Genomic DNA, 24,010 nt, shown 5'->3' with positions numbered 1-24,010 from the left:
TCATTAAAAAAATAATCTGCCTAGATAATATGCCTAGTTTCATCTAGTCTAGATTAACATTTTCACAAAATATGGTAGACGTGGTGCTTAGGGAGATGGTTTAGTGGTGGAAGTGGCAGTGTGCTAGGTTTACAGTTGGATTTATGATCTTAAAGGTCTTTTCCAACCAAAACAATTCTATGATTATATGAAAATTAAGACATGTTAAATATAGAATTTTCAACATCTTCACAAAAATGGCTTTGAGTCTCCAGTTCAGAAGTGCTCAGACCATTAAACTACCTGGGAAATTACGTCCGTCTTAAAACAGAAGTATTTTTATGCATTTAACTTAAAGATCAGTAACCCACGACAGTGAATGAAATGTAAAAAGTAAATCTTAAAACCAGTATTTCAAGCATATTTTGATCTTTTTTAAATTGTATTTTTATGCATATAATTTATTTTCTTCTTTTGTAATTCTGTCAGGCAAGTCCTGGAATGATTTCTGTACTTCATCCCCTATGAATGAGGGTTCTTGCAATTCTTGTATCAGGGCTAATGTAGACGGTGAGAACACTGTAAATGCAGACTCCAATTCTTCAAAAGACCAATGGTAGACCCTGAGGAGGGCTGTTTATTCCACGTTGGGCAGTGAACCTTCATTGGACAGCTTCCTGTATTGGCTGTCCCGCCCGAATTTTGATTGCCAAACGGATTTCCCAAAAGCCCTGAAATGAAAAAAAGAATTAAACAAAACCATACCTTTAAGTAGGTCTACACAAATTCCTCTGAATCATTCCCCTCCCATCCACAATCATTACAACTGCTTTGCAAAATACTTCTTTCCAATGTCCAGATGCTTGCTCCTGGCTTCTCTAGTTGCCATACTAGTATTAAACTACAGAGAAACTTTAAAAGTTCACCCTAGGTCATGTTTGTTATTGGTAATACCATGTTTTGATCAAATAAAACATAAATCACTTTGTGTGCTGTCCACCTACCAGAAGCGAACAATCAGAAAGATCATGGCAAAGATCAAACCAACAATCACAATGACTCCAGTTATGAACAGTACGACCAGAGTGGCATCTATCTTTGTTTTATTTGATTGTTCTTCTTCTGTTCTCCTTGATTTTCCTCTTTGTGTTTCTGAAGAAAAGAAATACATGGTCATTATTACACTCAAATTTGCAAATGAATCAGGCAGTTAATTTGAAGGAAGGGACTGAAAAGGAGCCAGGAATGATTATTTACTATCTGACATTTTTCACAAGCTTCAGGCCTTCATTGCACCAGCAAAGGTTAGAAGAGTAGCATTTTATACTTTCTGTGCAATGGCATATCTAACCAAGGAAGGTGCAAAAGGAAGGGGGATTGAGGCATGTTGAGTGGAACAAGTCACGTAGCCATGAAACACAAACCACTGCAATTCCTAAAGGGAAAAATAAGTGGGAAAAGTATCTATTTGATGCATGTTAAAAATGACTAACTATTTTTTCCTTTAAAAAATGTTTTGAAGTAATATTTCAAGACATATCCACATCAGATATGTGAAGGACAGACAAAAGAAGCACCACAGGCTGTCTGCCACTCGAGGCAAGCTGACTTCTTTGTTCTGTACCTGGTACCAGGTGCTCCATCACCCAGAGCTGAGGCACTAAGGTACCAGGGTCCTACAGAAGAATTCTAACAATGGTAATTGCTACAATACAATGGCAATAATGAAGCCAAGAGAGAATATGCTAACAAAAGAACAGATTCAAGGTCTCAAGTGCTGCTTTTCAGTTTTCTATCTCTATCTAGGTCTGCAAAGCTTTTATTTAAAGGAAATAACCACTGTGCATGGCAAGCTGTTCTGTATGGCCCAGAGACACACGGAGAGGAGCAGCTGCATGAAGCTAATAAGTGAAAAATGCAGCAAGGATTTAAAGTAATGTATTTTGTAACACTGCACCCTGTTCAACTGTGGAAGGTTCACCTGAGGAAACTGAGGGCCCTGCCATTACTTAAGCTGTTCCTGTAAGACCAGATGTACCAGTTAGGAGATGACTCTAACAAACAACTCAGGATGACTGGAACATAGAATCATAGAATTGGCTGGGTTGGAAGGGACCTCAGAGATCATCAAGTCCAACATGCTGAAGATGGCTAACCAAGTTCCCCCATCTCTTTTTTAACATTGTAGAAATAAACACCTGGAAATCAAGCCCAGTCATCTTGTATTGAAATTTAATTGACCTTATTTGTTCAGCCACATGCAACCAAATCAATGAACATCTTCCCAGATCCCTCCAGCTTTGACAGTTTTACACAAGCCAACCCTAATTTCTCTTTCATTTTCCCTCACGTAGTTTCTAAAACTGTAAGGTGCTATCTCACTGCTGACTGGTATGCAAAATTCATGTTCACACTGGTGGGAATTCTGTGTGAATGACTACAAGAAAACCACTTCTATTTCTATTTAGCTTCTGCTTCTATATAAGGTCCTGTGCCTCTGTCATCACTGTAGTATCTAAGCAACTCTTTCATCACATCATTTGAGTCTCATTCTCCTGCATCACACAATTTTCCTTTTAATATTCTGAATCCACAGTTTATCTATAGGATTGTCCTGATCTTTCTGCAAGGTACAGCACAGGTAAGAATGGTGAACTGGCTGAGAATATTACAGGTAGTAAGTCTGAATACTGTGGTTTCCACACAGTGTAGAGCTAACTGCTTTTAGACTAATTCCCTTCACTGACTAGACTATGTCTTTTTAGAATTACATGCAGTTGTGGGGCATGGAGGTTAATGAAAATTACCTTTTATTTTGAAGTTTCATTAATATATTGTATTTTTTCCTTGGCAAGATTCAAATTTAGAGCTCTAATAATACCTCTGTCTTCAGGCTGCAACAGGAGCCTGCAGAAGAGAAAAGCAACTTCTATTTTGACTGTTAACCTACCCAAATTCTTTTCCTTCAGTCAAGAGCAAGAACTGCCCAAGAAACAACCTGGAAAAACAGATGGAGTGCCTTCCAAGTAAACACATGTATGTAAAATGCAAGGAGGAAACAGAGAAAAGCAGCTTCCCAATAAACTGGTTTACAATGAGCAAAGTCTGATTGACATCAAGTGTACTTTTAAGCCCCTGATGACACTCCTGAAATCCAGATAACACCCCCAATTAGTCAGTGAGAATTTTGCCCCAGCCAGAACATGCCTTTACAAAGATGTAAAAAACTACTCATCTTAGTAAAAGTAGGAAAAGCAATTTTTTTTAAACACACAAAGTCTAGTTCAATGACTTGCAAAGTTTACAGCCCACTACAGGTCTGTGAACTACTTCATGATAAAGAGTGATGAAAACAGCACTATCATATATATAATATATATTCCACAATAACACTTCACAAATATTCCTAAAATTGTGTGCACTCCACTGGAAATTTACTAGGGTCTACAAGCAAATACTGATATCATATCTGACAGTTTAAAACAGATTGCCTCCAACTGTACCAAAAGCTTGGCATTCTCCCTTTACCTGTTGATTATTTATATCCCTATTTATTAAAAATAAATGAACTTAAAGAAAATGCAAGGGTGGGATACTACAGTTAAATTTTAGGAATGTTGGATCTAAACTATGAATATCCATTTTTTTCTGTGAGCCTGAACAAGACATGAAGGAAGAAAAAGAAGGAATGCTCAAATTTATTATTTAGTTTCCACAAGGGCTCTCTGATTTGAGGCCAGCCCCCTGGCAGAAACCCCAGAGTGTGCTGATCATGACTCATGGAAGCCCTTCCCAACATAAGTGGTTCAAGCACTCCTGAAAATATCAACCATACAAATTCTGTTTCTGCATTCTGATCAGTCATTTCTTCAATAAGAGAGAGATTCACAAGACTGCAAATCAAATACATCAAAAAAGTGGAACCCTTGCTTTTTTAGCACTATTTCTGTCCAAAGGTAACCCACTACTCCTGCCAGCAGCACTGTTCCTCTTCATCCTCCTCTTCTGCTGGGATTTTCACTGAGATGGAATTCCTCCTGGACCACAGTGTTGACTGTACTCCATCTACAACTCACCTCATTGATCGAGGGAAGCCCGTGGATGCAATATTTCTGGACTTCAGGAAAGCTTTGGATACTGTCTCTCATAGTATGCTCCTGGACAAAATGCCCAGCATACAGCTGGACAACTGTGCTGTATGATGGGTGAGCAGCTGGCTCACAGGTCGAGCACAGAATGACAGTGAATGGGGCAACCAGTCACTAGTAGGGTCCCACAGGGCTCCATCCTTGGCCCAGTCCTCTTCAACATCTTCATCAATGACTTGGATGCAGGACTGGAAGGAATTTTAAGCATGTTTGTAGATGACAGAAAATTGAAAGGAGTGGTCAACTCCCTTGAGGGCAGACAGTCCCTGCAGAGAGACCTTGACAGATTGGAGAGATGAGAAATCACCAACTGCATGAAGTTTAACAAAGTGCTGAATTTTTCACCTAGCTTGGGGCAACCCTGGTGGCAAATAGAGACTGGGGAATGAGTGGCTGGAGAGCAGCATGGTGGAGAGGGACCTGTGGGTCCTGGTTTATGGCAAATTGAACATAAGCCAGCAGTGTGCCCTGGCAGCCAGGAGGGCAACTGTGTCCTGGGGTGCATCAAGCACAGAGTCACCAGTCAAGGGAGGGGATTGTCCCACTGTCCTCTGCACTACAACTTCACCTTGAGTACTGCGTGCAGTTTTGGTCACTGAGGTATAGAAAAGACATCAAGCTGTTGTAGCATGTCCAAAGGAGAGCAACAAGGATGGTGAAGGGTCTGGAAGGGATGACTTATGAGGAGTGGCTGAGCTCACTTGGATTGTTCAGTTTGGAGAAAAGGAGGCTGAGGGGTGACCCTCACTGCACTACAAAGCTTCCCCTCAAGGGGAAAAGACAGGACTGGCACGAATTTCTTTACTCCTGTGATCAAAGACAGAACTCAGGGAAATGATAGGAAGCTGAATCAGGGGAGGTTTAGGTTAGATATCAGGAAAAGGTTTTTCACCCAGAGGGCAGCTGAGCAATGGAACAAGCTCCTGAGGGAAATGGTCACAGCACTAAGCCTGCCTGAGTTCAAGAAGCAAGATGCTCTCAGGCACACGGTGTGATCCTGGGTGTGCCCTACATAGGGACAACAGTTGGGCCTGATGATCCTGATGGGTCCCTTCCAATGTGGCATGTTCTATGATTCTATGATACAAGCAGATGCTCAAGATTTCATATGGTCCAAGAGCCAACAAGAGTTCTTTCCACCAGTTTTCAAATGCAGAAAGTATGTATTAGTTTGCAGAGGAAGTATGTATTAGTTTGGCATTTCTCAGAGAATGAGATGTTGCCTCTGCAGGCTGAGTTTTCCCCCCCTTAGTAAAATATTGATGCTTAGCATTTTTGTTTCCCTTCTAGATTACCTATAAGCTTTTCTCTGTGTATTAAAAATGGATGGATATATGCTAACTAAAGAGCAGGATTACATACACACCAAGAAGTTCCAGGATGTTAATCTTGGGTACTGAGATACCCCATTTCATTTCTGTGCAGACACAAGGAAAACATGACCATGAGGATTACATGTTTGTACAGTAGCTGGTTACAGAGGTGTGATTTTTCTCTCTCAAGGATGGCACTGAAGTCATCAACAGGAAATCGCAGAATTGTAGAATAGTTTGTGTTGGAAGGGATCTTAAAGATCCAGTTCCAACCCCCCTGTCAATGGCAGGAACACCTCCCACTAGACCAGGTTGCTCAAAGCCTCATCTTATCTGGCCTTGAACACTTCCAAGGAGGGGGCAGCTACAACTTCCCTGCACAACCTGTTCTAGTGTCTCACCACCCTCACAGTAAAGAATTTCCTCCAAATGTCTAACATACATTTACCCTCTTCCAGTTTAAACGCATTACTTCTTGCCCTATTATTACATGCCCTTACAAGAAGGTCCTCTCTAGCTCCCTTGTAGGCACCCTTCTGGTACTGGAAGGCCACTATAAGGTCTCCCCAGAGCCTTCTCTTCTCCAGACTGAACATCCCCAACTCTCTCAGCCTGTCCTAGTAGGAGAGGCAACCCAGCCCTTGGATCATCTTTGTAGCCCTCCTCTGGACTCACTCCAACAGCTTCATGTCCTTTTGTTTGGGATCCCAGAACTAGACACAGTACTCCAGGTAGGGTCTCATGAGGGCGGAGTAGAAGCTGCAAATCACCTCCCTTGATCTGCTGTCCACATTTCTTTTGATGCAGCCCAGGATACAGTTTTCTTTCTGGGCTGCAAGCACACATTGCCAGCTCATGTGGAGCCTCTCATCAACCAACATCCCCAAGTCCTTTTTTCCTCAAGGCTGTTCTCAAACCACTTTCAACTGAACTTGAGACGTGGGGGCTGGAATGGCCTCTGTGACACAGGAATGCTATTGCCTCCATCTTCTCCACAGAAGTGCCACTAGACACACACCCCAATTAATTCTCTTGCTCATGAGAAGTGTGGTGCTTGAAGCTCAGCTGGGGTTGCAGTAGGCTGACACCCTTCACATAGCATCCTAATGAGGATCATTCTCTGCTTGCGAATTCCTCCCTTGCAGAGTCCTCTCTTCTCACAGGATTATTATTAGTAACTATGAGCAAACTGCCTTCCAGCTCCAAAGTCTTCACAAAACACCAAACACCACAACATGCAGGAGTGTGAAACAACACTCTTCAGTGCATTTCAGGGTAGTGGTTCAGTATGAAGGACATCTAGAAGTGTCAGTTATTAAAAGATGGGATTTCACTTGCAGAGATCCCAGTAATTTTTAGTGAAGATTTTTTTCCTCTGTTATGTTTCTCTTGCTAGAGAAGACTAAAGAACCCATAAGTCTGAACAGTTCTGAAAACAAAAGGACAACTCAAATTACTGAAGTGCTGTGATCACTGGAAACACATGGAAGAATTCCATGCACACACTGAAAATTAATTCTTAAGAAGTTTTGCCATATGCCAAGTTCAGACAAATTCATGTAAGGTTTTACCTGCCTTTTGCAACATGTCTTCCTTTCCTCCCACCTCATACACCTCAGAATCTGTCAGGTTATGTATTTTCAAGTGGTGGCTTTGGGGCCAGGCTTGCAGATGGTGCTGCTGAACCTGGCCAGTGATGTTCATGTGGGGAAAATACCAGAGCACTGGAGGGAGGAGGAAGGATGACACCAAAGCAAACACATTCATCCCTTACCAGCCACATTGGTAACTTTTAGCTCTGTTGATGACCTAAGGCTTTCTCTCTAGGAAAGTGCCAAGAAGAAAGGCAAACACATTTACACTTCTTTTGCCCTGTCCTGCAGCTCTGGCATGAATAAATGTATTTCTGTGCAATAGTGGAAGCACTGATCTAGGAGATGAGAAAGACAAAATAGACAAAGTTAAATGCATTGATTTGAGTGAGGTGAAGAGAAGGCCAAAATCTCCTTAGTTTAAAAAAATAAAAATTAAAAAAAATGAATTTAGGAGGTAATACAGAGGATCTGCTCTCTTCCGGACTGAAACTGATTTGCCCTTCCAGATGATTCAAATAATAAACACAGCCTCCAAAAATCTGTATGATATCCTCTCCCTACAAACAGCTTAGCCTGTTGCACCCCAGTTCAGGGATGCAAGGTGGCCTCTGTGACAAGCAGCCACGGCTGCCCAGATGGCTCTGACCAACCCACGTGGGTGGAGGCTGCCCAGCTTGCCCTGACTTGAAATCTCCAGGGCCAGTTTTGGATGCTGGAAGAAAACACAGTTCAGTTCTGAAGACTGAGCTCTGAAACATGAGATTTTTGTCCTATTTCTGATACCGATTTTGTAGTTCTGCCCTTCTTCACACTGCAGATTGGAGACCAGACAGATAAATGGCAAAGATGTTGGCTCAACAGAAAGATTTTCTGGAGTAGGTAGAGCAACCATCTCGCTTGACACGGATGATAAACTTAAGCCTCAAATTCCCAAACCTCATTTCAAAAAGGCTTTTAATGAGAAACTGAGAAAGGCAGCATTGTACCACCGAGAGAAATGTTGTCCCTTTCAAGAAAAACTCATTCCTTTTAAGCTACTTAATAAAACTTAGAGCTTGTCTTCCTCAGATTTCTTCATAACCATAAATATCTTCTGAACCAGTAAAGCTCTTTTCTTGTAACAAGTCCTCAGTGGGTGTGTCATTTGGGCATCTGACCACTTTTCACCAAAACTACTCAGCCACAATTTAAACACAAGTGTGTGAGTATTGATGGTGATGATGATGGCGACTCACATCAATGGGACCATTTGCATGCTTAATCCTAAAACAGACTATGTGCTTTGCTAATCCTCTGTAGCTAATGGAATGTAGACACTGAGTAGTGGAAGAAGGGAGGGGGGGGAGGGGAAGAAAAAAAAAGAGGAAAAAAAACCCCACCACATTTGGGTGTTTTCTGACTGCTAGATGGATTTAGAAAATAAATAAACAAATTTCATGTTACCATACAATGGCAGAAAGGACCTCAATAGAGACAAAGGAAATAGTCTGTTTTACTCACGAGAGAGGATTCCCTGGCCAGTTTTACCTAGGGGAGAAACATGGGGAGGGAAGGGGTGTCTCCAAGGACCTTTATCTAGTGTGCCACAATTTTGCATAAGACCTGAATCCACCTTCTTTCAGGAAAAACTTCAAGTTTTGATGAGCAAGGCATTCTCACCCTTTCTCTGATTAAGAAAGATGGAGTTTCTACAAGGGTACTCTCATAATTTGATAAAATCAGCACACTGCCACCTTTCCTGATGAAGTCATCCAAAATTCCATTAGCAGAGGAGGTGACAAAAATAGTACTGGGAAACCTGTGTAATGATGTATTCTTTCTAATGCTAAACTTTGCTAAATCCATGTGCATAAGAAAATTCCAGATGGCTTCTAAATGAAAAACATCAAGAGGTTGTTTTCCTGCTTCAGTACTGACAGGGAAAGGAGATTTAACTGAAGAACTGATGCTGCTGGTGCTATGTGGCTTAATGGGACAAAAAGAAGTCTGCTAACCAGCCTGAGTGCAGTAAAAAACTAAGCAGGTTCTAGGAAAACCTCCTTATTTTTGCTTTGTTTTTTACAGAGCATAAAGAAAATACTCATTCCTACCACAAGGAACCACTTCATTCCCCTTCTGTCATTTTTATGTGTCATTCCTCTTTTACTGGCCTGCATTTCATGACAGTCATTATTACCACAGGGAACAAGCTCCTGCCCATATACTACAGGTGATGTTATGAAGATTGAGTACTACATAAAAGAGACAAGACCATACCACTAGAAGACAGTAAGCATCTCTATGAGCTTACCAGTTCTCGCGCAGATTTTGTATTTTACAGAGGCAATGATAGTTCCATTTTCCTGAGTTTCACACTGGAAAGCAACTGAATGGGTATCTCTGCAAACTTCCATAACAGCTGAATCATGGGGAAGGATGTGTGATGTCTAGCCAGATATAAAAGACAAAAAGAAAAAAAAAAAAAGAAAAAAAGTTACATGTTTTTTTTTCAAGCAGGTCTGCAAAGACAAATTGCATTGTGTCAAACACACACAAAAGTGCTTATTCTATTCCAAAAGCTTTCAGCCTTTGAGGAACTCTTGGCCCCTGGTAAAATTTCTCCCATCTCTTCAGCATTTCATACTGGAGCAACTGGAAAGGGCAATGTGGTTGTGACCTGTTGACATACTCACCAGCCGCTGTGCCAAGTTTTTCTGAAAAAAAGCAGTAAACATTCTCCCTACAATTATTGTTTCCCTCACACAAATAGCAAACTGAAGCTGCATAAAGGAACAAAGTCATGCAAGCCCTTTCAGTACTAACTTGCCAGTGAAAAATCAGGGCTTATTTGTATTATGACAGCAAAGGAAATAATCTGCCCAGAAGTCTGTACAATTCAGATGGAGTGTGTGGTAAATGCATGCAGTATGCAATTTTTTTGCACAAAGTGGGGTTCCTTTACTTACCTTCCTTGAAGTGAACATCTTCCAAACATATTTAAATCGATTTTCAGAAGGTATAGAAATACAAAGCATCTTCATGCAGTCATGGCCCTCAGGAATTGGTATTCCCCCTGTAGGAGGAAGTTTTAATAGGTATGTACCAACTAGATGAAACATCTCTGTATAGATCATAAAGTTCATAATTCTTCAAACCACAAGACGTTACTTGAAAATTATCCTTTCCCTTAAAATTGCTTCAAAGACTTTTTGCTTGGTCTAATGTCTGCAATGAAGCACACAGCAGAAAAATGGTATTTCACAGGGACTTGAAATCAAAGACAGTACAGAAAAGAGATCTGAAACATTAGTGGATTGCTTAACAGGGTAACTGGAGAGTAGAATGCAATCCATTCCACTTCCACCACACTCACTGAGAACCAGGGTATTTCCTTTGGGCCAACATATATGCTCTAGATTACTGCATTACAGTGTTCCACTTACATCCACAGTCTACTTGCCCTCGGCATTCCTCCACACGAAAAATACATTTTGCTTCAGACCCAGGGCATCCACTGGTTAACAGGACTTCTCGAAAGCCAATCCCTTTGGGGGAGGAAAAAAAAAAGTCTTTCACTTTGCATTTCTTCATTCCCTTCATACTCTTGTTTTTGTTCTCCCTTTATCCTGGATGTTAATATGATTTATCTATCAAATAGCAGGCAAAACAGATCTCAAGAGTGCCTGTTAAAGCCATCCCATGTTGGTGTCTAAGATTCAAGACAACACCAACTTCTGTCAAACTCTGCACTGTAGGGAGCCAGAATCATCATGTGTCAGGAAAAAGAATCAAAATAAATTCAGAGCTATTCTTAGAGAAAAAGGATTTGAAATGAAAGTAATATATATTCTGCAAAACAGTTAATTCACTTTAAATATCAAGGCACTCAGGCTCCTGGCCTTGAAATGCTCAAATCAGATGGCATAAAGAGACTGCCAACTCAATCTGCCTTCAGTCTTGTGACTGTCTGAGTGTCTTCAACTCCCACCAAGGTCCAAAGAAACTGAAGGCACTAAAAAACTTCTGGGACTAGGACTGGGGAACCTGACATTAGGAAAGAGTAACCACCACCAGGCCCAAAAATTAGGTCTCTCAGAGCACAGAGTCTGGTGGTTAGTAAGGTAGGGCATCTCTTGACAAACAAGTAAATCCAAGTGTTAACCACCTGCAACATGAAGTGTCACATTGAAGACAAAGAGCAAGAGATAATCTATGTCAAACATGTCAAGTTAAGGAATATTCTCACATAATGTTCAAGGAAGCAAAAAAAAATGTTCACTCTCATTATCAGGATTTCAATAGGAACATCTTCATTTTAACAATTACTAACAAATTGAAAACAAGTGCTATAATTGTTTTTGCCAAAGAGTGTGTACACAGTTCACTGGAATGACATAGCTTGTGGGGGAGGCAGGAATAATATATTTAGGCCCAGTAAACACTGAAGGTTTTGCCATTTTTCCAGAAGCACTTTGTTTACTAATAGGCAGAGAAAGAGGAGAGTTAAAGCCCCCTTGCAGTAGAATAATGAATTGGTTTGAATATGGCATTTATCATGCATCTGCCTTCCCTAAATGTGTATTATACAAACCAGTGGATTTCAGAATTTTTCAGGTGTCATGTAACTTGTGAAACACTACTTCAAATGACAGAGGGAGACAACACCACTTACTGAAAATGACACGAAATGACAATTGTTCTCCACTCCAGAGAATGTCTCATCTCACAGATGCAGAGAGAAGTGTAAACGGCAGTGAACTGACACTTTTATTAAAGGCATTCCTCTTTTTTAAGTGCCATCTAGGTTTTGGTTTTTTTTAGCTAACAAAAAGGACAGGAAACTCATGAAAAAGCTGGCTTGATAAAATCTGGGCACTAGGCTAGCTCTAGTCACATCCATCTGGAAAAATCTCACCATGTCCTATCTATAGGAATATTGAAATTTGGGAAGTATATCATATTCAAAAGGTTCATGAAAAAAGCTCTTTTACAGTGGATCTGCAAATTCTTTGCTACTCCTCTGCTTCTTTCTTTTAGACAGGTTTTTCTTTCACTCCCCTGTTTTCTTTACCTATCTCTTCTTAGTAGCTGCCAATGCTGATGAAATTATTCTACTGAAATGCTCTAACAAAAGCAGTCTTAACAAGTGACACAAGTTAACCTAATAGAAAAATGTCCACAATTCAGTATAAATTATCCAAATGAAATTCACCCTAGAGACATGTAAATTAATAGACCTGTGGAGGGAGATGGGTGAAGAAGGATCATCCATAAATAACTTAGCAATACACATCATGACTGGGAAAAAATAAAGAAAATTCAGTCAGTTCAGAAAACAAGAAATATAAAGGACTAGATAGATGATTCCAGAGAATAAGAACAAACCTGAAGGAGACAAAGAGTTTACAGCTTTACTGGAAGAACCAAGAAGCCACTTTTCAGACTTTCAACAGATAAACATGCCATGACTAGACAAAACAGCCTAGACTAAAAGGAAGGCTATAAACAGGATCTACACTTCAGATATGAGGTGATGCTTTTTTTTGGTTAGAGCTTCCCCTTCCCGATTCTTCTGTAAGACTACATAGCTTTCAGTATAAAGGGGGTTAAGCATTTTGTATTAGGTCTGGCTGAGATGGAATTAACTATCCTCATGGTGCTGTGATTTGTATTTGTAGCTGGAATGGTGTTGATAAGACACCAGTATTTTGGCTGCTGCTGAGCACTACTCCCACAACACCAAGGCTGCCTCTTCACAGCTCCCCAAGGGCCACTAGGATGATGAGGGTGGACAAGAAGCTGGGAGGGGACACAGCCAGGACAGGTGACCCAAACTGACCAAATGGATATTACATAGCATAAGACTTTGTACTCAGCAATAAAAACTGAGAGAAGGGAGGAGGAGGGGGAGGCATATGTTATTAAGGCATTTGTCTTCTGAAGCAACCACTATGCAGACTGGTGCCCTACTTCCCGGGAAGTGGCTAAACATCACCTGCTGATGGGAAGCAGAGAATAAATTCTTTTGCTTGTCTCCTCTGCTTCTTCATGCAGCCTTTGCTTTTCTTTATGAAGCTATTTCTAACTCAGCTCACGAGTTTTGCATCTTATTTTGTCCCCCTGTCCCGCTGAAGAGTGGAGTGACAGAGCAGCATGGTGGGCACCTGGCTGTCAGCCACAGCTAACCCACCACAACACTAACTCTGAGGAGCTAAAGATTAAACTGAGACAAAATTTAGGGAAAATCCCTGAAAATATAGAACAATTGAGACAACTGCTAGAAGGGTGGGACTTCAGGAGCAGTTTCTTAGTATTTAAAAGATGTTTTGAATACTAAGAGTGGGTGAGGTTGTTAAGAATATGGGGATACATATATGACAGTATACAGAATGTAAAAGCAGATTTGAAATTACAAAGCTAACAAAGAGGAATATTAAAGTATGCAGAAGCAAAAGGCATTTCCTAAAACCATATTGTCCTAAGACTGGAAATAGGAAGGGATCAAGGAAGTTCTGACATTGGAAATATGAAAAAGTGACTGAAAAAAATGAAAAGGGATATTCCAGAAAACATCAGGTTGATGCAGGCAAAAACTCATCTTTTTTTTCTGTTGTCTTATAAGAAGCTAAATTTGTTCAGAAATAAATTAATAGTGTTTCTAATTCAAGACTACTTCCTTAGGAAGATAATTACCAACTCACAGCAGTTCTATCTCTACCCTAAACACAGGGGTTTCTTCTTAAGGCTCATCTCATTTTTCCTCTCTTCCTTCCTGCTCCAGAAGGATACCTCTCCTCTGCATTGCACAATTTATAAATTGTATAAATGTGGAAGAGAGAACAGGCTACTGCAGGCAAGCAATTTTTTGGCAATATTGTATGTGGGAAGACATCTGTGAGAAGCATCAGAAGATCTTTCATCTTCTGAACATCTCACAGATGTTCACAAATAGCGAAAATTGTTACTTTGGGGAAGGCAGCTCATGTGCCAATAAACCCAGGGAACTGGTGTAGAATAGGAGCTTGCAGGCTGTGAAATTAATAAAACAACAGATCTGACCTAAACTCCTAATGACAATCAGCCTGATTGTTTTTGTTAATTATAGTTATTGGCAATTGAAATCAATGAGAGGTGAACAAGGGTAAGCAAATTACAACTGCTAAATTGCTACAGTTAGCACTTTTTTTCTTTTTTTTCCCAAGAAAAATGACAATATGTTTTATTCATCTGCTTTGCTACTTACCACATGTAACTGTGCATGCTCCAAATTGTAGCTCCGTGGACACACTGGCATTCAGACCTGAACACAAAGTCTGAAGTTACATTTCTAATACATTGAAGGGTGTAGGAATGCCCAGGAATCTCTATCCTTGAAATCTTTACTGCTTTTTAGTTGAAATGAGAAGTTTGCCAACATTATTGCTTTCACGAACTAGGCCAGAAAAACAAGACATTTAAGAAAAATTTATCATAAAATACAGTGTGAATAGCATGTTTAAACCTTATAGATGATTCTCTAAAAGGAAAAAAATGCATTTTCATATAAACATTTAAGTCAGTTGCATTAGCCTACTGAATACTCAGAGAAGTGCATTGTCCGGGGTCTATGCAAATTATAGGTCTTTCCTGAAAAGAGTTAAGAAAAATTTTCATTAAACAATATCCAGTTAACTCATTTCCTCATAACTTCTGGCTAACTACGCCTTCCCACATGATTTTTTCTCCATCACACTTCAAGGTCAGGTTTAGACAGCCAGCACAAAGATGAGTCAAGCAGGTACAGTATTTTAATTAGGTACTGTGGTTTTAATCACTGTGATTGGAGTCCTTCCATTCTGAACGGTACTGTGAGGTTACAAAATGGGTTTCACAGAATGTACAAAAGCAAAAGGTTCTCATCTCCATCTGCGATTCAAATCTGGATTATACATTTTATTCCTAATAGCAAGCAATTTGAATGTTTGTTGATTAGGATACAGTTCCATAGAGAAACTTAGTGATGGTCCTTTGGAAATTATTCATTAAATAAATATCAGGTCTTTTCAGTTCTTCCAAATGCAAAAGAAAAAGGCACGATGACTGTTTTTACAAGTCTTTTACAAGTACACTGCCAGTGCTGCCTACTCAAGGTTATTTTTTTTTTTTTGATAACAAATACTTACCAATGTAAAGTTTGCTTTCACTGTCTCTCATTTTTTTATATTCAAGATTTATGTTTACAAAATGTTATATCTGTGCAGCAATGCAAGTTTATGTATCACTTCTTGCTACTAAATCTCTGAGTAATATTTACATTTTTCACACACCATCCAAAACTTGAAATTTCTCATGTTGAAAGGAACAGATCCATTTCTCTCAGAGTCAGTGATACACAAATATAAAACCTTTCTTCCTCCACTGTAAGGGATTTACAGTACAGCAGCAAGGTGCAGTCTCCATAATGACACACAGATACTGAACTCTTTTTCCAAACATTATAAATGAGCCATCAAAATGTTATTCTTCTGTTATCTCTAACTGTCTCTATGGTTTTGACATTTACTTCAGCATATAAGCTGTGCTCGTCAGAACAGGCTTCTAGAGTATGCACAATACTCCTTAACTATCCAGTTGAATGATAAAAAAATCCAACGTTAGCCAAAACATAAAGGAAAAAATGATAAGACTAAAATCCTATGAAAACAGAGACAACCTTTAAAACAGCTAGTGCATCCTCCAACTCTGTCTCTAAGATGCCTTGAAAAATAACAACTTCTTTATAAGATTGTCCCCACTGTGGACATCCTATCATGTTTCCCTGAGCTTCTGTGACATTAACGGGGTAGTCATTGAACAGCCTTGTCTAATGGCAATTCCTACAGCACAGCAGAGAGGAGGAGGAGACCTTAAGGATCCTCTCTACAGTCTAAATACAGCCCATGTTAAAGTAAATACCTGTTTTCAACTTGGTACCACGCGAGATGTGCTTGTTTGCCCGCGCAGAATAAACGTACACAGGCAAAAATGAAGGGGAGGGAGGGCCAGGACAGCCTCAGATGATGCAAATTCTCAGCTCAGTAGATTTCTGACAAGTCGTATCAGCTTACGGTAAGTCCCCAACCTCTACCCTGAAAGCAGGAATTACTGCATTCAGTTTTGAGGTGACAAGCTGAGCGTAGACACAGCAGGGTGTCATCACATCTGAAAGGAGAAACTGCCGTTTCCCATCCAGACACAAAGAAGAAAAAGCTTTAGAAACAAGACACAAAATTTCACATATTACTAATGTAAGGTGGAGGAACTTTGCTAACCAGTGAAAGCAAACTTCTCCTAATTACAGGTAAAGACCATAATACCCTTTTAGGTGCTTCTGGCTACAAGAGCACCACAACACACAACATGGCTCTTTTGTCAGAGATATATAAAGATGAATTGTCCTATATCTCTAAATAAAAGAAATACTGTATTTTCTAAGTAGCATATTCCAAGTAAACCTTTAAACACACCTAAACATTAAAAGCTGGTTGGTTCTAAACTACTAAGTTAATTGGGAATCCCCAATCCTGATTTCTGATGTAATGAAATTTAAAAAAAAAAAAAAAAAGAAACTTCTGAAGGGAAAGAGGATCGTGGTCATCCCATGGAACACACAGCACTTTTTATACGACTGTTACGAACCTTCCAGGGCAATATCACAATCCAAGGGTTTGTGTTGCTTCCTTTAGTTGCATTTCCTCCCTACATTTTAAATGAACCAAAATGTTAAGAAAGCTCCCAGTAAGAAACTTCAGTTCTTTCTACTTATATAAGATGACTGGTCCCAGTTGCATCAGGTTCAGATAAAAATATAGTGTCAGCCCTATGTGAAAAGAATTATGTATATAGCTTCCATTAGCATTAATAGGAGTTATATATGTAAATCCCACACATGCTGAGATAAGAATGTGCTAAGGAACTGCATTTAAATTCCTGTCAGGGGGCTGCAATTAGTACCAGCACAGCAAAAGCAGTCTGTATTCCTCTGTACGTTTGGAAGCCTTGTAAAACCTATGTAGAACAGAAATCTTTGCTGCTATACAGCATTTTAATGACAGGCCACATCACAGCATATAATGCAGATAAACATTTTAAAACCCCACAGAAGTCCAATTAACCCCAGGGGAACTCACTCCCGAGTTGGGCATCTCAGTCTTGCCAAGGATTGTGGCTTTAGCACTTACAGGCTGAAGGACACATCACAGGGGGGAGGAAGAGCAGCAGAGCTCCATCCCCAAAGGGACAACACAAAGGGCAGCTAAGGGGATGCAGGGTTTTCCCAGGCTGGAAATCTCCCCGTTGCCTTTGAGTTTTGCATTTGGGCTTTGAATCTGTGCTGTTTGCTGCTCGATGGCAGACCAAGGTGGTTTGCACATACCAGACTTGCTTTAGCCCACATTTTTGGCTTGCAAGAAGATCTGGAGCTTTGATCCGGAGCTTTCCCCCTTTCCCCAGCCTCCCTCTTCGGGAGGGCCCCCGTGATGCTGCACAGCTTAATAAAGCACTGAATCCACTCCGACACCTTCCCACTGCCTGCATATGACACCGAGGAGAGATCGTTACATCCTGGCAGTGATTAAGCCTTGCTCAGAAAACACGACTCCGAGCCAGGGCCCTCCACACGAAACCTGGTCGTCTCCCCGCACTCCGGCCAAGCACTCCCTGTCTCCAGAGGGAAGCCGGGCGGGACACTTCTCTCTCCTTCACCAGGGAGAAGCCATAAGGGGTGACGAGCCGGCCGAGCTGAGGGGAGGCCAGCGCCTGCTTCTTTCAGCGAAGGGCCCCGACGCCAGAGTAAGGGAGTTCGGCCCGGAGGGACCCCGCCAAAGGCGCCCGCACCGCCCGGGGTCGCCTCACCCTGTTCGGCACTCCCGGCCGTGACCTCCGCCGCCTTCGCGCTTCTGCCGTTCATCAAGGCCGCCGTCAGCCAGGCCAGCAGCAGAGGCAGGCGCAGGGCCGGGCTCCCCGCCCCGCCATCCGCCCTCAGCGCCATGTTGCCGCCCTCCCGGCCCCTCACGATGCTCGGAGACCCCGGGCGCGTCACAACGGGACCGGGACCAGCCCAGTTCTCCTGCGGAGCTGCCGGTCCGGCCCGCTTTGTGCTCCGTCGGGGGTCTGCTGTGCCTATCCGGGGTGGGGCTGGGCCAGGAGCCCCGGGGATCATGCTTCGAAGCTGGCACCCGAAGTGAGAGCAGCTGAAGGGATCCTCGCTCGCTGTCGGGCATGTTGGGAGCGCAAGCCCGACATTCTGCTAAAATGGGCGGCAAGATTTGTGGCACCCAAGGGAGCCTGTAAAAGAGGATCCTGAAGAATAATGTTTGCGGTTACAACTGGAGCATTTAGTTCTTTTCCAAAGTCTGGAAAAAGCAGATTTAGATTCAAATCTTTCTGGCTGATCCCAGTTTCTTAAAATGCTACCCCAGGTTTCCTGCAGTAGTTCTCAACGCTCGGTGTGCCAGAGTGCTGCGAAGGGGATCTGTGCAAACCCAAGAAATGCTGCCCCCAGTCAGGAAACGAGCCATCAGGTGTAGGATGGGAATGTTGGACCACAGTTCTGACTCCGAGTGGGACACTGGGCCAGCAGGTAGAGAACATATGAGCCTACCTGCTATAAGCATACTCACCGTGCAAAAACAGTGTTTGTAGGGGATACTCCCACATTTTAAATGGAATCCATGCTGAGGGATCTGCTTTGATATTCAGAAAGCCTCTGCAGATGTCCCAAGCTATCTTTGTGAGAACTTCCTCCTCAGTGAGCATGACTTCCAGCAGAAAATACGTTTCCCAGAATAAAGAAATGCAGCCAGAAGGGGGTTGGTTGCTTGTGCGTGTAGAGCTGGACTGGGCTGTGTGAAATTTACTTCAATGGGCGCTGAAAATGAACACAGGTCTTGTAGAATCATAGAATGGTTTGGATTGGAAAGGACCTTTAAGATCATTGAGTCCAATCATTAACCTAACACACTGCCAAGTCCACCACTAAGCACCACATTTGAACTACCTCCAGGGATGGTGACTCAACTACTTCCCTGGGAAGCCTGTTCAAATGCCTGACAATCATTTTGGTTAATATTTTTTTTCTAATATCCAGTCTGTCCCCCAGCACAACAAGGCCATTTCCCCTTGCCCTATCACTTACAACTTGTAGAAGAGACTGGCACCCGCCTCACTACAACCCCCTTTCAGGTAGTTGTAGGGAGTGATAAGGTCTCCCCTTACCCTCCATTTCTTCAGACTGAACAACCCCAATTTCCTCAGCTGCTCTTCATAAGGCTTGTTCTCCAGATCCTTCACCAGCATCAATGCCCTCCTCTGGACTCATTATAGCACCTAAATGTCCTTGTAATGAGGGGCCCAAAACTGAAAACAGTATTCCAAGTGTGGCCTCACCAGCACCAAGTAGAGGGGGAAAGACACTTCCCTATCCCAGCTGGCCACAATGTTTGTGGTACAAGCCAGGATGCCATGGCCACCTTGGCCACCTGGGCACACTTCTGGCTCATGTTCAGCCAGCTGTCAATCAACACCCTCAGGTCCTTTTCCTCTGGGCAGCTTTACAGCCATTCTTCCCAAAGTCTGTAGCATTGCATGGGGTTCTCGTGACCCAAGTACAGGATCCAGCACTTGGCCTTGTTGAGCCTCATGCAATTGGCCTCTAGACCATCAGTCCAGCCTGCCCAAGTCCCTCTGTAGAGCTTTCCTACCCTCAGACAGATCAACAGTCCCACCCAATTCATTGACATCTGCAAACTGACCGAGGGCACACTTGTCTAGATTATGTCCCTGCATTTGAGCTATACATGTAGCAGTCTGTTTGACTGAGCCTTTCTTTAATAAGTTCTTCCTAGGATACCTGCTCTTGCATGTGCAACAGCAAAGATGGAAGAAAAGTTCTGGAACTGATCAAGCTACTTCCCTAAAGACTAGAAGAGCGTTGATTACTTTTATAAAATCCTTGGGAGGCTCTCAGTGGAGGCAGAGAAAGCTGGAGGAGTGGGAAAATACTGTGTGGTAGGGAACGAACCCTAATTTATTCAATAAAGTTCATGAAGCTGTCAAAGTCAATGTTGTCAAAAATAATAATTAAATCCTTAATAATAGCTCCTATTTCTTAATCTGTCAATATTGAATAAAACCAACTATCTCTAGGGAGAGGGAAAAGATTGACCAAATAGGTTAAATCCAACTGTGTATTCTAGTGGGTTTTTTCATCAAGATATTTTCAGCACACTTTCCTATGTATGACATGTAAAATATTTCTATATATACACACAGGTGCACATCTATTCTGTGCCACTGTGGCTGCTTGTGATGGGATGCAGGAGATAGTTAATATGAAGGAAAGATTAATAATTTCCAGAAACAGCAGGGCTACATGCTTCTCAGGAAGAAATAGATCTTTACCATTTCTGCAGAATAAGCAGGAACTCAGCTTTTTAGGCTGGGCCCTAGAAAACTTCTGGATGTCATTTTGTATATTTTCTCAGCATGATTAGTTAGTAGCAATGTCATTTCCATTTCTTCCTTGTATATCACATGCTTTGTATTAGTCTTGGTCTGTTTCTACAATCCATCTTCTGCATGGGTTCTCTGTCATTTTTTTTCTGGCCTTTTTTATTTTTCTATTTTCATCCTAAGAAAGGGGATAACAAAACTCATACCCACCTGGCTCTTGCTGTTAAGTGGCTCTGTGGAGCAGCAGTGGGCTCCCGAGTGGGCAGAGCTGTTCTGCCTGCTTGTGTTGCTCTCACAGCTGGCTGTACCACAGGCTGCCCAGAGAGAAGCAGAGAGAATGCTGGCGAGCAAACAGCTTGGAAGGAGCTTGTAGCTGCTTGTTCTTCTCCCCAGGCTCAGGACAACCATAAAGTGTTTCTGCAGTGGGAGTGTGTATTTGGAAGCTTTCCTCCAGGCTGCTCCTTTTCTCTCCTCGCTTGGCACCATCTCCCACACAATTGTTTTCCTCAGCCATTTACAGGAAGAGCAATCTGCCTGGACTTGTAGCCAGTATCACTCCTCTCCCCAGGGTTACTAGCAGTGGACAGAGTCACAGTACTCTGTAAAATTACCCATATGTGAAGCTGGAGATGAGAGCTGCAGCTAGGAGCAGCAGGCAGAGCTTCTTCAGTGGTACAAACATCTGGAATATGATTAGCTCTTGATTCTGCCTTCAGGCTACCTGGGATGTGGACTTTCAATTTAGCCACGTAATGCAAAATGATTTCTTGCTGACTTTATTAGTTTAGTTGCTAATTAATAGACCAAATAACACCATTACCACAACACCAACAGATCTGTACTTTAGCCCGAGCTCATTCTCAGTAGGAGTGTGGACAGATTAGATGCTCAGTAGCTTTCTGAGTTAGTAACTGTACTTGTGAAGGGTTCAAGTGGTGTGCAGCCACATGACACAGACAACATTTAGAGTGAACCAGAATAGTCTTGTCTCTTTTATTCACACTGATAACTCAGGTTGTTAACAAGGTTAGGAAAATATTTGTTACTCTTAGAAAACAGGAGTTCCATGCAGTGTTGTCTTCTGTGACAAGACTCTGTTGGTCAATAGAATTTCTTTATTCTCTGTGCATGGGCCATTAAATAATTCTGTAAGTCATATCTCATTGAAAGCTCCTGCAGCAGGAGCTCATGCCAGAAGGTCACCAAATCTATAGTGGTCAAGGGGAGGTGGGACACTGTTCTGAAAAACGCCTCCACTTGTTTTGTTCCTATGCACAGATAATGGCATGCTTCTTCCACTGGGTAAGAATTGTTGCCATAGTAATGTTTCCAGCACTCCTTTGGATCAATAGCAGAACAGAGGGGTTTTCAGGTATTTTTGTTGTTTGCAAGCCTGCAGTCCTGCACCCTAAATATTTCTGTTCCCTTCTATGAAATAAGTTGTTTCAAAGATCTTTCAGCACTGTACAATTATCTGAAGAAAGCAACACAAACATGGTGTACAAAGATCTTGGATCAGAGTCAGACCTCTGGTGGGCAAGTGCAGTACTGTTAAGAGTGCAGTTTAATTTCCTCAACCAAAGTTGGCCCTTGTAGTTCTATCAACACATCACCAAACACAGGAGCAAACTGGAGCTTCAGAACTGGTTGTGGTTTTTGCTGAGGGTCTAGATATAATTCCATCCACAAATCAGCAGGATTTTTAGTTGATTTTACGTTCATTTACTGGTTCATGGACACTCTGTAGGTAGCTGGCATATTGCCACATGATAGGTGCAAGCTGATTAGATGCTACTAACTCTAGGATAGGAATGAAATGGGAGCTTTTCATAAATTGTTAAGGGTTGAATCTACAAAAAGCATGGATTTAGTCACTGCACTGCCACTTTCAGCAACCACCTTCAACATGTAGATCATCAGAATTCACCCATCTGCTCTACACATGTCAAAAGACTGTGTATGTGTTGAGTACAGGCCCCTACGTTTCCTCTGTGTAACCTAAGAGTGAGGGGACATTGCAGCATTTGCAATGAGCTAATTCAGATGTTTACTGGGAACAGTCCCTGTGCAACAGCCATGCTGTGTAGGAGTTAATATGAGCCATTCATGCTACTTGACCTGGGTGTTTGAGAATGGCTGAATGCATGGTTAATGTATGAAGGCAGGCTTTGATTGAAGATGAAGCATTGCCATGTCTCAGTGTTTTTTGTGAATTTCACATGAAGAACTGAGGACAAACTTTTGTCAGGTAGAAAGTGTTCTGCTTGCCACAGTGATATATAAGCAATAAAGGAGAGCACAATTTGCTAGCAATATATTTTCCATCTTTTTTTTTTTAAGGAAAAACATCTCAAACTCTACTTAGACTTCTCCTTTGGGTATTGATTCATTCATTTCAGTTGTTTACATCTAAACCTTACCCTTCTCAAGCCTATTATGCATTTTTCTGTGCATACATTCCCTTACAAAGAGCAGTATTTACCTACAGATGCTGCACAAGGCTTTATCAGGTATTACAGTTGTTCACTTCTAATTAGCATGGGAATGTGCTATCTTCTGCAGTTATGTGGTACAGTTTTTTTAAATAGCGACTAATACTGCATGCTGAAAACATCTCCAGCTCACAAATACAAGTGTCTTCTGCAGGAACAGTGGTAATCAGCAGCATAGACACAACTCAGAGAGATTCATTAGAGTTCCCCCACAGTTTCTAGGCTGGTGTCTGCATGCATGTATCACCACTGAACAGGAAAAAATAGGCACTACTTATTTTCTCCAAGCTGACACTTCTCAGGAGATATGGTATTTCTTATCTACTTATTCTCCCCCTACCTTGCTTCCACCAAAACTGGAAGAGCTTTCCCTTATCTTCTGCAGCACTTTCCCTGCTGGCAGTGAGGCCTGCTTGCCTACATCTAGACATCTGGCCTTCCAGAAAGGAAGACAAGAGGAAAAAGGAGCAGGGGAGGAGGAGATGATAATACATGCCTGGGTTTTGTCATGAGATGGGGCCTGGATGCATCTAGACTACTGGACAATGGAAAATACTCTTGAGTCCTGTGGCTTGTGTGCAATTTTTTGGCTTCATGGACTTGTGAAGAGAAAGATAAGATAATTCAAGTGAGATTTCTGTCCATGGACAACAGCGTGCTGTGATGATATGATTTTCCCCATGTTATTTAGGAATGCCTCCCTGACACTCAGCCTTTTCAACAACAATAATTGTTAAATATTTTATGCCAGAAATATCAGATAATTCAGATATATTCTTTGACTTCCTGTTATAGTCACATCCATTTTCCTCTTACTCTGAACAAACTTTAGTTGACAGGTAGAGGTACAGTAACTCCATCTGAGGAGAACGGAAGAATCACTGCTGAGACAGTACAAAGCAGAGATCACGTTTTGCTCCCCCTGTTACAGTGATTTTTTGGTCGGAGGAGTTGTTCAGATGCAAATAAAGGGACTGAATAAAGTTGAGTTAATTAAAAGCCTGCTCAACTCACCTGGAGGACAACAGAAGTTT

General features: G+C 41.7%; 1 protein-coding gene across 1 annotated transcript; it reads right to left on the bottom strand.

Moving 5' to 3' along the window:
- Window positions 1–616: 616 nt before the first annotated feature.
- SPACA1 (sperm acrosome associated 1) lies at window positions 617–18,193 on the bottom strand. The gene is made up of 7 exons (XM_030447566.1): window positions 17,887–18,193; window positions 14,258–14,314; window positions 10,458–10,559; window positions 9,981–10,087; window positions 9,326–9,461; window positions 984–1,131; window positions 617–710 (listed from the first exon to the last, which is right to left on the bottom strand). The coding sequence occupies exons 1-7, from the start codon at window positions 18,191–18,193 to the stop codon at window positions 617–619; spliced, it is 951 nt and encodes a 316-aa protein (XP_030303426.1).
- Between the last annotated feature and the right edge of the window lie 5,817 nt (window positions 18,194–24,010).

The sequence above is a fragment of the Calypte anna genome, chromosome 3 (assembly GCF_003957555.1).
Source record: "Calypte anna isolate BGI_N300 chromosome 3, bCalAnn1_v1.p, whole genome shotgun sequence".
Taxonomy (NCBI): Eukaryota; Metazoa; Chordata; class Aves; order Apodiformes; family Trochilidae; genus Calypte; species Calypte anna.
This window is presented reverse-complemented; position numbering and strand designations above follow the sequence as displayed.

Coding starts and splice junctions, on each gene's coding strand:
- SPACA1 (XM_030447566.1), bottom strand. CDS start 18,193: ATGATCCCCGGGGCTCCTGGCCCAGCCCCACCCCGGATAGGCACAGCA. Junction 10,560..14,257: donor AGCATGCACAGTTACATGTG/GTAAGTAGCAAA, acceptor CCTCCCCCAAAG/GGATTGGCTTTCGAGAAGTC. Junction 9,462..9,980: donor AGATGTTCACTTCAAGGAAG/GTAAGTAAAGGA, acceptor ATATCTGGCTAG/ACATCACACATCCTTCCCCA.